The following is a 16,606-nucleotide window of genomic DNA, read 5'->3' as shown; positions in this document are numbered from 1 at the left end:
TTTGGATCTATTGACTGATGTTACATGTGTGTATTTGTCTTATCAGGAGCCAGAATTGTGTTTTTTTTTAACAAAATCATGGGAAATCAGAACAGTTGCATTGATGAGACCTGCAAAAATAATTACCAAGTGACATGATACTATGAAATCTGAAATTGGAAGTCAGCTCCAACACCATGCTATTCACACACACACACACAGGTTAGCGAAGAAACGTAGAATACTTACAGCAGGTACATGTACAATCAAATTCAGTCAGTTACACAGTCGAGCACGGCCAATGCGACTCACAACACACGCATCAACTTGGCACCGGGCAACAACTCCCCCTCGCAACGTCTTGGCGTTTTACGTTTCTGTGCGAGTATTTTTTTTTCCTTCTCTCTCTCTATTTCTCCTCCTCTTTCTATGCAGCGGTGAACCATGAGCAAACTACATAATTCCCTTCCTATCAACGTTAATTATGCTAATCGCCAAAACACTAGGGCTAGATTTACTTCCCCCTTCTATTGTTAAAAAGCGCCGTGCCACTACACATTGGTTAATGCACCACTGACATCATCCATACACATGGTTAACGCAACTCCCGTACTCGGTGACGGGAAAAAAAAAAAGTCGTTTTTGTTTGGCCCACTTCCAAGTATACCATGCATAATGCTAGAAACACACGGTTGAGGGAGAGAGGATGCCAGGAAAAGACAAGGAAAAGTTACCAAGAGAGGACGGAAAGACTCCCCTCATCAAAATGGAAGACCCTTCTCTGCGCACTCGGCACCAAAAAAAAAAAGAAGTATGTGAGAACACATAGGGATGCATGTGTGTGCGTACGTGTGTGTGTGTGTGTGTGTGTCATGGCACAAAATTGTCCATTTCAGCCAGATGAATGCTGTAGACATGTGTAACGAGAAATCAAGAGAGAGAGAGAGAGAGCACAAGCGCAGCTCCAGGATTTACGACAGGAAGGACAATATTAGAGGAGAGAAAAGACCCCCACAGTGGTTGCGTACATGACGGCCGATCTCACAGTCACGCTCGCGGCTCAAGCCCGCCAGATTTTCACAAGACGAGACAGATTATTGTCAATCGCGGTGAGAGCGAGCTCCCCGAGATATATACTCTCCACATTGCACATCCCCCGATCTCACATTCGCCTGATGAGATCAAAAGTTTGTATCGATCCTCTAACTTTCCAAGCATCTCTTGTGGAAAAAAAAAGAATCCACTTCTCAGCACACTCATGCAGACCTGGTCATTCCCAGACCTGGTCATTCACAGACCTGGTCATTCACAGACCTGTCAGGATGTTGTATCATGAATTGCACCCCTATTACTAAACTGCACCGGTTTACCACATATTGAATATTATGAAAATCTTTACTACCAATGGTTAATCCTCTGTATGAAAATGAGGTCCAATGAATTAAGCATCACATTTGAATGGTCACCATTTCACTCAGGAATGCCATCTTATCAAGATCTGAAATAAGTTATCACTTTATTCAGTTTAAAAAAGCACAAGATAAACAATAAAAAAATACACACACACATAAAAAAAACACTTCAATTTCATATTTACAGAACATTCACATGTATATGACGGGGGAAAAAGAATTAAAAACAGAATAAACCGTAACTAAAAGGCAACTCATTTTATTTCCAGTCATCTTTCAGAGACCATTCCAAAATGTTACAGAAGCAAAGTTCTCTAAATGCACCAAACTGGTTTTCCGTGACTGATTAGTCTAACATTCTGTGCAGGTGCTTATGAATATGATATAATTCTAAGCATAAGTATCTTCAACTTTTTTTCATTGTCTGGACTTTTTTTGGTTGATGTTGTTGTTGTTACTTCTCAATCCTTTTACTTTATGACAGTGCTCCACGATCTAAAAGGAAAATTGATCTCATTCTTCAAAGTGTAATGACTCCGGTGACCTGTCTTTGCATGTAATGATACTCTCCACAACACAAATTTTTGTAATCACTGAAGTCAATGTGTGTGTGTGTGTGTGTGTGTGTGTGTGTGTGTATGTGTGTTTGTGTGTGATAAAGTGAGACCACTTAAGTCCCCTGTTAATCCCCTTATCGGTCCAACTGGCCTCGGACTAATACATGAAGGATCACATGCCCAACAGCGGCGGCAGCGGCCAGGTCGCTCCGGGCAAACACAAACAGTCTTCTAGCTGCACCGACCGGACCCGCTAAGTCACCGCGCGGGACCGCAGCCCGGCAGTGGGTCCCAGCAATAGCTGTGCGAGAAAAAAGGGGTGTGGTGGGGGGACATGATGTCATATGATTGGTGGGAGATCATCCACATTTCCTGTTTAACACCAATCCACCCCCTCACCAACAAATTCCCATCCCAAAGCCCCCCTCCCTCATCCCCCCACCCATCTCACCCTCCCCTTCCTAGCGTCATGTTTGCATTTTCATGGTAATTGTATTGGGCAGGGTGTGTTGCTATTAATCATGACGTATAATCTCATGTTGACACCAGAGTTGTATGCATCGCTTCACAGGTGTTCCTTCCAAACCACAACATAAATGGTACACCAATTTAGAGGTAAAGAAGATCTCTCACAAAACATTTACAACTTACTTTTTGCCTTTGGATTTTAGGGGTAAGGAATAAAAATCTCATGTAATCATCACACAAAAGAATATACAGGGCTCAACATTAGTGGTGGCCACTAAAACTTGATGTTGGGCTACCAACTTTCCAAAAAGTTTATCTTTTGGTGGCCCGATAGGGCAACTACAAAGTGTACAATTCAAAATGTATTATAATTCCTTTTATTTTGGGCCAATACATTTTTTTTTTGCCACCAAAATTTCAGATCTAGATATATAAAATGTTTATATCAACTGAAGGCTATGCTATTACCCAATTCATTTACACAAAGAGTTGACTGTTAATACAACCTGACAGTGAGCTTCTTCAAGATGATAGCAAAAACCTTGAACATCAAAGTGCACTTTAGTACTCAATGTTAGAATATAGACTGGCAAAAAAAAAAAGCAACTACCAGGTACTCCCTTTACAAGAGTCTTCAAGTCAATAACAAGTGATAGGAGCTCCTCAAAACCATAGCAATACACTATGAAGTTTCAATGGAAAAATCTTTTTGAAAAAAAAAAAAATGTCTTGCCTGACAAATATGTTGATGTTTGGCGGAAGGTTCCAGGATGAACACTTCATTAAGAGTGATTCAGACAAGAAAAGACCACAAGCCACTTCAGCTGCCACAATATTGACACTATCAGCTCCTTGGTTAATTGCCGGCTTTGTGGCAATGTGGCTATGTGCAGTGAACATGATTTTCTTGATCATCTCTGTATTACTCGAAAGCACAATTAATTTCTCCTCTTCTTTTTGAGGGTGGGGTCCTCTTCTTTTAAGTGTACAAAAAGCACACATACAGTGTACTTAAATAGTAAATTAAATGCCATGATTTACATGTACCACATATATATGGGCATTGAGGTGTGAATTTTCTTCAATTTGTCTCCCTCTATTAAACAAGGGAGACAAATTGAAGAAAATTCACACCTCATTAACCTTCACCCCTCTACTTAATATTCTCTTGCTTTCATAAATGGGCAAAGTCAGAAAGAATTTGAATTTTGTCAATATGAGGAGAAACTACTTTTCAGAACTAATTTCATGCATGTCACCTTGAGAGACCTAGAGAAGGGAACAGGGAAGCATGACTGGAAAGGAATGTGATAATGTTTTAAAGGCAAATGGTTTTTGACATGTTGAAGTGCTCAAAGAGATTTGAGCAAAGTTTAAAGGGTGTGTACAGTTCTGGTCGAGGTGAGGATTTAGTATTTAATGTTTTGCGAGACATTCAGAAACCACTCTATGAGATGTCAAAGAGTATGCAATTCTACGGGGTATCAAAAGTTTATTTGATGAAAATCGGTTTTGGAATGGCTGAGATATCCCCCAAAAAAAAGGTCAAACAAAGAGATCCTAATAAAAGGTGTGGCCTGTCGCCTTTTATTCTTATCACTTTTTTGGATATCTCAGCCATTTGAAAAACAATTTTCATCAAATAAACATTGAATCCTTCTTAAAATTACATGCTCTTTCATATTTCATAGGAGGTTTCTCATTATCTCACTTAGGAATGCTAAAAACATGAATCCCCACCTCAACCAGTACTGTACAGTCCCTTTAACATATTCAACCAAAAGTTGTTTGCATCATTTGCATCATTTTTGCACACATCCACCATGCCTATAGTGCAAATTATTACCAACACAACAGCTTACATTGTGAAAGCACGCCAGAAAGTTCATTGACTTTCCAGGTAGTGCAGCTTTCGACAAAGGTCAACTTTTTGGCTCGCGTACACGAAGGAACCCGCAAATCAGACTATGCTACAGTGTTGCAATTTAGAAATGGGGAAAGGAAAAAATACAAGTATTCACAACATAATGCCAAAAGAAAAGAACTAAATTCCTAACCCTTGTTCCAGCTTGTCAGACACAATTAGCAAAACATTGTATAGACCACGCTAATTGTAAACCACTTACAAGCTGTTTTTTTAATTCCTTACTGATGGTGCTGATTGCACTCCCCCCCCCCCTCACATTTCTCAGAAACCCTGTCTGAATCCACTCAAGGGAATGTCGTGTGTAAAATGCTCCAACCGACATATGCAGGCTGAATGTTGCATGCTCTTACAGACCATGCCCAATTACATCAGAAGGCATTTTTACTCACAATGACATTTTACTGCTCAATCAAAGCTCAATGATTAAATGACCTGAGCCAAAGGTAAACAATTTTAGAAATTACAAATGAATTATACATGTAGTCTGAAATCCCTTTGACTCTTGCTAGGCATACTGAAAAGTGGCCCAACGCCATACAAAGCATATAATTATGTAAACATATAAAAAAGTAATTCATAATATATTTGTGAAGTCTATTACTATGGAGTCTTGAATTTACCAGATGTCTTTAATTGTATTATCTCCAAGGATTCCAAACCTGTAAATAGCATTACGGGATTCTGAGGGCCAAAAGGGTGTGTTTTTGGTGGAAACCAGTATTTCTACCTTTCCTGGAATAGACATACATGTGTAGTAATGTGATTAAAAAGAACATTATTTTCCGCAAAACTTGAAGTATTTTGGGCAAAAAACCAGTGCAAAATACTGCAGAAATGTAACAGGGCTAGCATTTGTGTATCTCCTATTTGCTTGATTGAAATGAAGTTTCAAAAGATACAGTTGTAATTCTCTCAAAAGTGTGTCTAGAGTAGGCTTTTGGAAATCATAGTGGGCATAATTCTAATACATTATAAGAAAGTTGATAGTCTAGAAGAATAAAAAATATCATCTTTTGCACACAATATTTGACAACTTTACATTGGCTATAGTGATGATGAATCTTCATTTGAAATACTAGTGTTTTTAGCATGTCAAGTCATATATAGACACTTTAATTGAATGACAATGTCTACATTTTAAAGGTGCCTTTGACCATCTTTCTAAAAACATTGTTGTGTTGAAATAGTACACTTTTGTTCAGGTCAGAAAAAATCATGGCATTAGCTTCCACAGAATGGCATACGAATGAAGAGATAGAAAGCATGTAATCTGAAAGAAATAAGTTCTAATATATATAATCACCACCAGTTCAGATAGGTCCTAGAGTTGTCCTTGACTTGACTTTCACAAAAGTAGAGCGGGTCAGATTAATTCTGATTGGTCTTCTCTTTCAATGTTACTACTCTCTTTTTGTTTGTTGATTTTGTTTTTTCTTCTTTAAAAGATGGAGAAGACAAACAATCACATGCTTGGCCATTCAGGAGAAAAAAAACAGAATTAATAAGAAGGGAAACCCACATGCAGAAAACAAATTGGTTTGCACAATGGATACCTTCCTCCCTATTATCCTGCCATTGGTGTGCACAGAGATGACGGAGGGATATTCACGTCGAGCTTCAATCTCCTCTTCTCAGACGGCAGGGGAAGTTACTGCCTCTGTGGGAGATGCCCAAACTTTCAGCCAATAGTCTTTTATCTGCTATTATCAGTCTTTTTGTCTATTTCTACTTTAAATATGAGAATACCTGTCCCCCCCCCCCCCCCCCCCATCAGCTGGAGACGTCCGTATCATGGAGAGGTGTTGAATAAACGCCAGTGAAGGTTCGAGCACAGTGGGAAGGGATGAACTTCGGGAAAACCACATAGTAACATCATTATGACAATTTCCAGCCATGCGGGTCACAAGAGTGGCAATTAGACAAGTTTTCATTCTTTTCTTCTTGTTGTTTGGTGTGTTTGTTTGTTTTTTTAAGTATCTGAAGCACAGTTCCTACTTAGGGTCACTGAAGACACTGGATCAAGTGTTGCACTAGAGGTAAAATCACCAGAGGTAGACAACATACTGGGGCTTTCTGAATGAGATATCTCAACGTCTTGACGGTTTCCATGACAACACAGGGTGATCTGTGATCACCAATTGGGCAACTTTAATGGAATACTGCCATTATGATCATCTCCATGGGGACTATTTTGTCTCCTTCTGATATCATCATCTAAAATGTGCCCTACTCGGCCAGCAGATAACTCTGAAAAGTTCATAAAGTTGGCAACAGAGAGGCTCTTGTGTCCTAGATGGCGAGATTGGTGTAACGGGACTCAATCAAGATGAAACACTCTGAGAGCTGGTTTTCAATCTACAGCTATTAAGAAATTGTAAGGACTACATAAAGATACTTTGTACCCAATTTTATGATGTAATGTGGGTTATTCATCTACCTACAGCTGTATAAAGCATGAGCTTTAAAAATATCATATCTCAAGTTGTCTGTAGTGCTACATTTCATGACACAGTTTTGCACTTCTATCTTTCTATTTATCAATTAGTGTTTGTCTGAATGCAAACATATGAGCTTGATAGCTTGGTGCTGTACTGAATTTAATTCTTCACTTTACAAGAGTTTGTTAGACCATCGGTTGCTTTTCCATGTTCTGTTGGAAGCAAAGTGAGCTTGAAGTTGACCCTGAAAAAAAGCAATTTTTCACTTTGACCACCATTTTTTTCCCCTTGTCTTCTGCGGTTCAGACTTACACAAGAGGTAAAGAGCTAAAAGTGGGATTAACTTTACAGGATATCAGGCATGATGACTTTTGGTCCCATCCTTTTCCGATAAAAGTTTTACAACATCCCATTTCGCTTGCGGTACTTGATTCAGAGAGCACTGCACGAATGGTTTCCATTCATGGTGAGAGCACGACTTCCATTTATATGCACGTGGCATGGTTTTAGTAACTGCTCCCAGGGGTGAAGGAGACAAAACAAAACTGTGAAAAGAGGCGACAACGTATCTTCATATAGCACCCTCCCAGTCCCGCATGTGTCACTGCATGCACGTTTCTCGCTCGACACGCTCCGCTGACAATGTTGTTGATGGGGGGACCCCCTCGACTCATTAAAATGTGCCCTGAAAACTGTACAGTTGGGACACTCTTCCGGATCAAAACCAAACACTTCAAGTTCATGAATGTTAAAGGCGCTCACTTTTTGTACCCCCATTTTAGTGGCATGGTGAACAGAGAACAAAACATTTTTCCAACTTCCAGTCACTAGAGGTGGCCCCGAAACCTCAGCTGGGCGGGTGAAATGACCAGTCACTAGAGGTGGCCCCGAAAGCTCAGCTGGGCGGGTGAAATGACCAGTCACTAGAGGTGGCCCCGAAACCTCAGCTGGGCGGGTGAAATGACCAGTCACTAGAGGTGGCCCCGAAAGCTCAGCTGGGCGGGTGAAATGACCAGTCACTAGAGGTGGCCCCGAAAGCTCAGCTGGGCGGGTGAAATGACCCTTTCACCACTGGTACACAGATTTTACCTTCACATGGGAAACATTTGTGTGCATATCTTTTTGAGTAGTTTTTTTTTTCCCCACAAAACTTTCAGTCTTTTCTGCAGCATGAGCTGAACTTTCTTTAAAAAAAAAAACAACAACTATGCATGAGATGTTTACAGCTCTGATGGGGGGGGGGGGGGGGGGGGGGGGGGTGTTAATCTATCTATAGTCATAGGGTACAAGATACCGGTATCTTTACTTCAGTCAATGCAAATCTATCGTAGAGAAAACATATGAAAACTTCCCCCAAAATGGATAAAGGCTCATTCGAATGTAAGATGATGTACATGTACAAGATATTATGCACATACAAAGCCAATGTGTCATTTCATTAGATTCCTTGCAATCTTGTAAAAAAAAAATGGAAACATGATAAGTGGATCTCTGCATCACTTATACTTTAATGTTATAAGACAATTCCATTCAGGAGCCAAAATTAAGTTTTCAGAAGTTTAACGGAAATTTCTTTTCATTGCAATCATTTGAAAGAGTCCCATGACTGACTGGCATTATAAAGAGCTCATTCAACAAGCCATCTGCTGAAGTATAAAGCGGTGAGTAACTTTTGATCACTCTTCTCAGAAAACGAGAACCATTTGAAGATTCACAATGTTTTGATTTCCCACCTATTTCTACTCATTATTGGGAGCTTGATATTTGCTAAAGTGGAAATAATTTTGAACATGATGGGTGATTACAAAGCATTGGACTTTCGATGACAGTTATTCCACATTTCTCTTTGAGAAGGCTGATGGCACAAGAAAAGAAGAAGTGAAACATATTTCCTTGGTGCAATGATTCAATGTCACGGTAGATTTCTCTATGTTGCATCATGGTTGCACATATGATAACTTTTTCTGTAGAGTGCGTTTGTAAGTTGCATGCAATCTGAACTTGTGTGTTCTTAATATGAAGTTATACATGCATCACTTACACGTAACTTTGTAGATCGGTTCATTGTACACTAATATCTCATCTATTAACCCATTTATTCCTGGGGAAATTGCTGCAGAAATTATCATTACTGTAATCATTAACTTGGCAACTCTCAAGTTTCATTGCATACCTCCTTTTAGGAAAAAGATGAAATGTGACTGTGCATCACAAAACCAACAAAAAGTCGCACGTCCTGATTATATGCGAGAGTTCAAAATAGGTAAAACAAGTCAACCCATTCAAATTTTAGCTTTTCATATTTTCTGAAAGAGCAATGCTTAATTCTTCTACATCATACTAAAGTTTGGGATCATAGAAGAAATGGGAATTTGCATTTGAAGCAGTTTTTCTAGAACACTTATTTTGTAGAATAGTGTGATTATGTATGCCTTTTGGTTTCTTAAAAGTCCTTTACACACTCTTCACTTTCAAGTAACTTTTGAAAGGATGATGCTACTGCTTTGAATGTTGGTATCAGTAATGGATAGAATGTGTTGATTGACCATGCTCAATTTCAGTTTGAGCGGTAGGCTGCTCTTTCATAATCTGCCCTTAACAACAACAACAACAACAAAGCATGTTTGGTGACTTTTTGATGGTTTTGTGATGCAGAGTCACAAATGGAACTTGCAAATTTCATCACAACTGCACAAATACAGAAAAAAAAACCCACAAATTTTGACACCTTAAGACAGGAAAATTAACTTTAGTTGTCTTGATGCATTGCCAATTTGAGGATCAGTTTTTAAAGATAAAACATTCTGAGGCTTATGATAAGCCTGCAACCAAAAAAATAAAAAATAAATAACGATGGTATACGACCAGACGGATGGCTCATAAGAGAGAGAAGGTTCCTATTCTACCCTATGAAAAACTGGCAATGAATGATAAAACAAGACAGCATCAAACACTTAACAGGTGGTTAATTCTGGATCCTTCATGGAGTCAGAATCTCGTGTTCATCTCAGAGAAGGAAGTTTGGATGAAGACTGCACTCTTGACCTGCACTGAGATATATGCTTCAGGCATTTTATGCTCATTTTGATTTCTTGTCTCTCCTGTTTCATTTTTTATATATTTCCTTTCATTTCAGTCCAGTTCATTCCATTTCACAGAGGAAAAAGAAAAGGGAAAGCACCCCCTCAATAAAAAAAAGAAAGCCTGCAATGTAAAACTAAAAAAATAAGAAGAAAACGGATCTTACAGACAGACAAAAAGGAAGATTATTCTTCCCCGGAGCAATTTTGAGGGGTTAAGGAGGGACAGCCCACTATTTCCGATTGGTAGCAGCACTAATGCCGCTGTGCTCAGTCACGAGCACGGATTTGAAACAAGTTCCAGTCGCAACGGATTTTTGAGGATGACTAGAAATTTTTTATTTCACTTGTGGATGCATCTCTGGTACTGTAGATCGGAGGCGACAATGACTGGCTTTGTTGAGAGATGTGCCAAGTCGCAAGCCAAAACATGCAACCGAAACAAATCCAGGATAACATCTCTGTCACAAATCTTTCCCTCCGTTTCCCCTCATTCTCATTCTTTCTCCCTTTTTTACGCATTTGACTCTAATCCCACCTCCCCCTCCAGCAACATCCGCGCCATGTTGATCAGAGTTGCGCGCAAATTAATCTCACATTTTGGAACGTTTGGAGCGGATTGCAGCGATAGAGTCGTGAGATTAATGCTTGATGCGAAAAGCCTGACACGAGAAGTGTGAATAAGTTCCTACCAGTGGATGGGCCATATCCCATGCCTTTGTTCAACGAGGGCGATATCAATCAAAATCGCCCCACCTCCAGGAAATCCAAGGGAACGGGCACAATGATGGACGCATCTCGGTGAAATTCGCAGCACGTGTGGAGGGTGCTCGTGCCAAGGCATTCAGTTCATTACTCCCAGACCCTGTGTCTGTATACGCTGCTTCATTCTGCTACACAGTTAAGGGCTTTTTACACTTGTGTTTCTTAACCCCGGACTTTCTCTGACCAAGGACTATCGTTAGTCCCGTACCAATTTTTTCAGCTTTTTACACTCGCCAATTAGTCCCGTACTATCTCTTGTCCGGGGCTAAGGAGAAAACTGACCTTTTTACACTCGTATTTCTTAGCCCCGGACTTTCCAAACCACATGAATATTCATAATTACGCTGTGTACTGTACACGTACACGCACGCACCGGCAGCACTTGATTACCTCGTTTCTGATTGGTCAGTGAGGGTCGGACTTTGTCTCCGTCGCGTAGCCCAGGATTATTTTTTCGTTCTATTTACACTCACTTGCTTAGCACCGCAATTGCGGTGCTAACCCCTGCTATTTTGCAGGGCCAGATAGTACCGTACTATCGGTGGGGCTAGCCCACTTTGGCAAAAACGAGTGTAAACAGAAAGTGGGCTAAGGATAGTCCCGTACCAACGGTGGGACTAAGGCCCCCCCTTAGCCCCACCGTTGGTCCGGGGCTAAGCAAAAATTTACAAGTGTAAAAAGCCCTTTACTGATCAAAGCATTGTACTGGTCATCTCAATGAAAGGACAGAGTTTATTGTCGCTGGGGCGACAAGACCTCGTATCTACAAAATGTCAAATGCTCAGGAGAATAAAAAAACAACAACAACAACAACAAAACATGGCAGGCAAAGCACTATATCGAACAGGATAGCCTTTCCTTTGGCATGTCATGGTGGCTTAATTTTGGGGGTAAGACAGCTAGGATTTTGACAGGATAGCACTTCAGTGATTATCTGACCATTAATCCAAAAAAGCCATTTTTACCAAAATTTGAGATACCAAGGTCTTGTCACCCCAGCGACGTCATGAAACTGTGCCTCATGCTTGAAAATTCTAAACATGAATCAAGGAAGGAATAAATATCAGGATGATTGTATATCCAAAATCTTACAGTCTGTAGATATGAACTAAATCTGATTTTATCACGGGACCTGCGGCTCTATACAAGCTTGCTTTTACGCAGGCCCCATCATATTTTTCGCATTATGATCTCAGTTTAACTCGCATGTATACAGACCTAGTGTATACCTAGACAAACTTTTGAACATTCCGGTGAAGTTCTATTTTGAATTATGTTCTGTATAAATTTCGTATCAATTTATTTTATATTGTGATATATGTGAGAAATATGAAAATAAATTGAAATGAAAAAAAAATGAAATGAAATGCTACACATCTCCCAACACTATCAATATCAATACTGATGTCTTTGAACTCTTTCCATACTGCATCTGTCACATAGTGATGGAGGTATGTACTTTCCAATAGAGGATTTTTTTTTTAGGGCTCAAAATTTTACATGTGATTAAAGTATAATACCAGTAGTTTTTAAATTTTTGATATGCATAGATTCTCTGGGGGTTCATCAACCTTAAGATATTTCATAATGCAGAGACTGAAGGTTAGAAAAACCTACTAGCACTCTATCTGATGCTGAACTCACTCAAACCTTTAAAGGCATACGATCGTCATCCCTAATGGTACGTAAACTCCGAACGACCAAAGTTTGTGCATGCAATTGCGCAATGCCAGACTCGGTGTTATATCCATATTAAAACGTGTGGGACAATGCTGCCACTGAGACACGTGTGTCTGTGTGCATGTGTGTTTACCCATCATACACAAACATTGTCACAGCGAGCTGCGGTGATTGGAGGAGAGAGGCCAGAAGACGCGTGGCTCTTTTGGCCTCTCTTCATGCGCATGTGCACTGAGAGTGTGCGTCCATTCGGAAGCTCTCGTGGCTCGCTCAGACAGCCATTTTGGGTTAGGAGACTTTTAGCACAGAGCTCTTGTAGTCTAGAGTGTTGTTCGCTGACCCATTGAGCCAGCGCTATTCTCATTCGGGGTCACTACATTTGATACAGAATGGGGAGGCAGCGTGTTGCGTTCGTCTCCATGCCGCACAAACAACTTGCCACAATTGTGTGCCTATAAATAAAAAGGGGGAGGCATTGGATGACATGGTCTATATATTTTCCACATTTTTGTGCTGCAAATTTCACATCCTCTTGCCCAAAACACACTGTGATGAAGAGGTTTATGCCACTTGCCTATACCATAAAAGCCCATGTCACTTGACCACGCCCTGAGCAGAGTTTGCTAGTGATAAATTCACGGCTGCACCAACAGTCGGCATGGTTGCTCTGATCTTTCACATACTATTGTAACTAAAGAATATAAACCTGGGAAAATAAGAAAACACAGCTCATTTACAAAATGAGAAATATATTTATTTAAGAATGATCCCTTCAAAAGAATTATCTCACAAATGTTCAATTAATTTGCTCCAATTATTTCCAGGGTCTTACCTCATAAAAACATCATTACCAAATCATCAAAATTCTAGAATAAGATAACATGGATGAATTACTAATTTCCTTTAAAATTCAATTAAAGCAAGAAAAATCACATTTTTTTTTTGCAAATAAACAAGAGAGCTATACAGGCTACAATTTTTTACTCTAGAAGTGGATATTTTCGCAAGGGTAATTCATCGTACTCTGCTGACCAAGATCAATTTTGCATGTTTTTAATTCCCCGGAATCAAGACATAACTTAAAGGTACAAACAACGAGCAAAATATTAGCATGCTTTTATTTTTGCGCTAGTTTCTGGTCACACGAAAAATTTCCATACCATAAAAATTTCCACTTTCACAACACCCTGTCGAGATTTACTATGTAGACTATACCCCGCAGACTATCCCCTGGTTGGCTTTATCCCATAAAGAAGTTACCATGTAGTGACTATACCCTTTAGAGACTACAGTACCCTTCATAGACTATGCCCTCTAGTTACTATACCCTGTAGACTATACCATATGTAGAGACTACAATCTGCAGATTATAGAAGACTATACCCTGTAGACTGTAACCTGTAGTGACTATACCCTCTGGAGATTTACCCTGTAAAGACTGTGTATATATACCCCGTACATACTATACCCTGCAGAGACTATTCCCTTCAATACTATACTCTGTACACCAATCCTCTGAAGATATACCCTGTAGACTATACCCTGTAGACTATTCCCAGTTTATCATACTCTACAGACGATGCCACGTACAGTCTTACTCTATCCTGTAGGCTATACCCTCTAGACTATACCCAGTAGACTATACCCTCTGGCAAAAAAAAAAAAAAAAAACCTTGACGAGACTACACCTTGAACTGCTACCCCTGTTTTTTAAAGATGATCAAATGCAATTCATTAGGGGTTGTTTGTCATTCTCAGCTTGTACAAAATGACATGGCCTTGTTACATGACTGGTTAGGATCAAATACCACATGACAACATACAATCCATCCTTTAAAACAATGACATACACCAGCAGTTGCTCCTATTTTGCACGAGGTCGCTGAACACTACAAACAAATTCTCGATCTTCGCGAGATTAACTCGGCCATCAACCACAGTTGCACCACACGGCCTGAGAGTGACAAGATATTTTGACTCTTGGCGGAAAAGGGAGTGGGCACAGGGCAAAGCTGTTTGTCTTTAGCGTACCAGGGAATCGGCATCCGCTGTAGAAAAATTCTGATGTGAACGTGAGTAATAACTCCTAAGGATTTTCCTTTCTTATGTGTGTATACATACGCATATGTGTGCGTGTGTGCCTGTTTGTTTACAGACAGCAAATATGTTTTTCATCTCTGACATCTTTATTACATTGTGTGACACTAGTCTGTGGAAACAGCCAGCCTCTCCCCAAACTCATAGAAAAGAACAATGTAATTAATCTCTCCATCTTCTTCTTTTTCCTCTTCTTCTTCTTTCTCTACTTAGCCAGACAGCATTATGCCAAATACAGAGAAGAACGCCTGTAAAAACGTTGGAATGATGCTTGCAGTAAGAGCAAGATTTTTTTTTTCAGTGATTTCTCCTGCAAAACTGCATTCCTTTCACAAGTGTGCTCACGATATGGTGATGACAAAATGGTACTTTCTGATTTTTTTTTGAAGTATTTAATACAAATTGCTCTTCAACGTAGCATAGGGAGAAAAAAAGGTAAGGATGAGGAAGATGTTGAAACAGAATTTGGAGAGCATGACACCTTGATGGGTCAAATGATGGGCCATGTGCCTGAAAAATCCTCCAAAACTCTCCCTCTCCACAGACCCCCGATTTCCCTGACAGAAGACGCCAATCTTAGTGGGTGGGGCTGTGATAATTTGACATTTCCCAGGGCTGTGCCAGCACCTGGCCTTGACTACTGCTGGTGGAGAAAGAGACAACTGGACAGACGGACAGACGGAAAGACACGAGAGTACATCCATCACGTACAGCTGACAGACACACAAACAGGATAAGGAATGGATATTGGGAGGGGGTGGCATGGAAGGGGGCATACATGATGGAGTGGAAAAGATACACACAAAATTTATAGAATATCTGCACAGCAACCTTAAAAGCTTTAAATTTTCATTTTCATACTCTTGTGACACCTCGCACATTCGCGCTGAAATGCAGCATTCTCACAGATCCAAACATTATATTCTATTTGCAGAACTCTGCAGAGCAGCTTTTTAGAACAACATCAGCAATAACACACACCCACAAAGCAGGTTACAAATCCAACTGCAAATTTGTTCAGCACAGCTAGATCATAGAGCTCAATGCCCTGCAAGTAATAGGAATGGGCTTTTGCCCATTTAGGGTACAATGGGAGATACATCTATAGCAAAGCCCCGACAAAGTCTTGAAAATTACTATAATTCTCACGCACTAGTGTCTGTCCATCTTGTTACGACAACATCAACCACAAAAAATCCCTCAGCATCTCCAGTTACTTGATCATCAATTTGTGGAGTCTTCATCTGATAAGTGACAGTAATTTGAATTCATGTGCCCCCGAAATGAAGCAGCGCTCCAGGGTTACCAGGAAAAGGAGAAAGACGAAAAAGTTCCAAGAGCGAGCCTAGCCTCTTTAAAACTTTGGGTGAGTGGGGAACATATACCATGTGTGTCACTTCAGGTCCAGGGGAGTGGGTAAAGGGGCACACATTTGGGGTGACAGTGCCAGGAATTGGGTGTTAGAAAACTCGTTACGGGGCGGAAGGGCAAATTGTTCAAATGTCGCTTCCGCGCGGCTGGAAATTTCTCCTCTAACAGCCCCGGTTGGGAGGGTGAGGGAGGAAACTGTTAAATTGTATTTCAGCGCCAGCTCCCTCCACACGCCAAGTTTTTTGGGGGTCCCCATCTATGCCGACGAAGTAATGAATGTTGACTGGGAAAAATTCATGAGCAATGTTTTTCTACACACAGAGGCAGTACGAGGCGTCCCTTCAAGATGTGTAGCTTATTCTCACGTCATCGGCAATCATCAATTTTTATCCCCTTCTTGACTATCTCTGTCTTGAATGCTTCTATGACCTCATGTTCAGAAGTTTGAAAGCTTTAGTAGATTTTAGTAATCTAATACCCTTTTCAGTAACCCTCCTGGCTCGGGCCAGGCCTGAGCTAAGTCGTAGAATTTGAGTTTATGAATGGGTCGGGCCAAAGTGGCCCGCGCCGGGCACGGACTATTTTGGCGCTGCTGCAGCCTAGCACCAGGTGCGGGCCAGGCTCATGCCTGGCGCCGATCGAAGAGTTTATGAACAGTAGCAGCGCCAGGCACGGGGGAATACCTTGCACGGTCAAAGGTCACAATTACCTGGCCGTGCCCCTGCCGGAGCACACGTTCAGTTACCATGGTAGTTATCCCTTATGTGGCCAAGTTCGTGAATGGGTCATCTTAAAAGTAGCGCTGCTCTGCTATGGTTACGTAACGCAATTT

The 16,606-nt window shown here is 40.6% G+C and overlaps 1 protein-coding gene across 1 annotated transcript in view; it reads right to left on the bottom strand.

Moving 5' to 3' along the window:
* Positions 1-16,606, bottom strand: part of LOC139741085 (E3 ubiquitin-protein ligase TRAF7-like) — a 96,672-nt gene that overhangs the window by 55,645 nt on the left and 24,421 nt on the right. The window contains exon 4 of the mRNA XM_071651674.1: positions 2,920-2,936. Coding sequence (XP_071507775.1) covers positions 2,920-2,936 — 17 coding nt within the window. The remainder of the gene's footprint in view (positions 1-2,919; positions 2,937-16,606) is intronic.

Source organism: Diadema antillarum, unplaced genomic scaffold (genome assembly GCF_040938485.1).
Source record: "Diadema antillarum isolate AM-2024a unplaced genomic scaffold, OU_Dant_1.0 seq00000901_RagTag, whole genome shotgun sequence".
Taxonomy (NCBI): domain Eukaryota; kingdom Metazoa; phylum Echinodermata; class Echinoidea; order Diadematoida; family Diadematidae; genus Diadema; species Diadema antillarum.
Note: the sequence above shows the minus strand (reverse complement) of the source record. Positions and strands in the feature narration are given on the sequence as shown.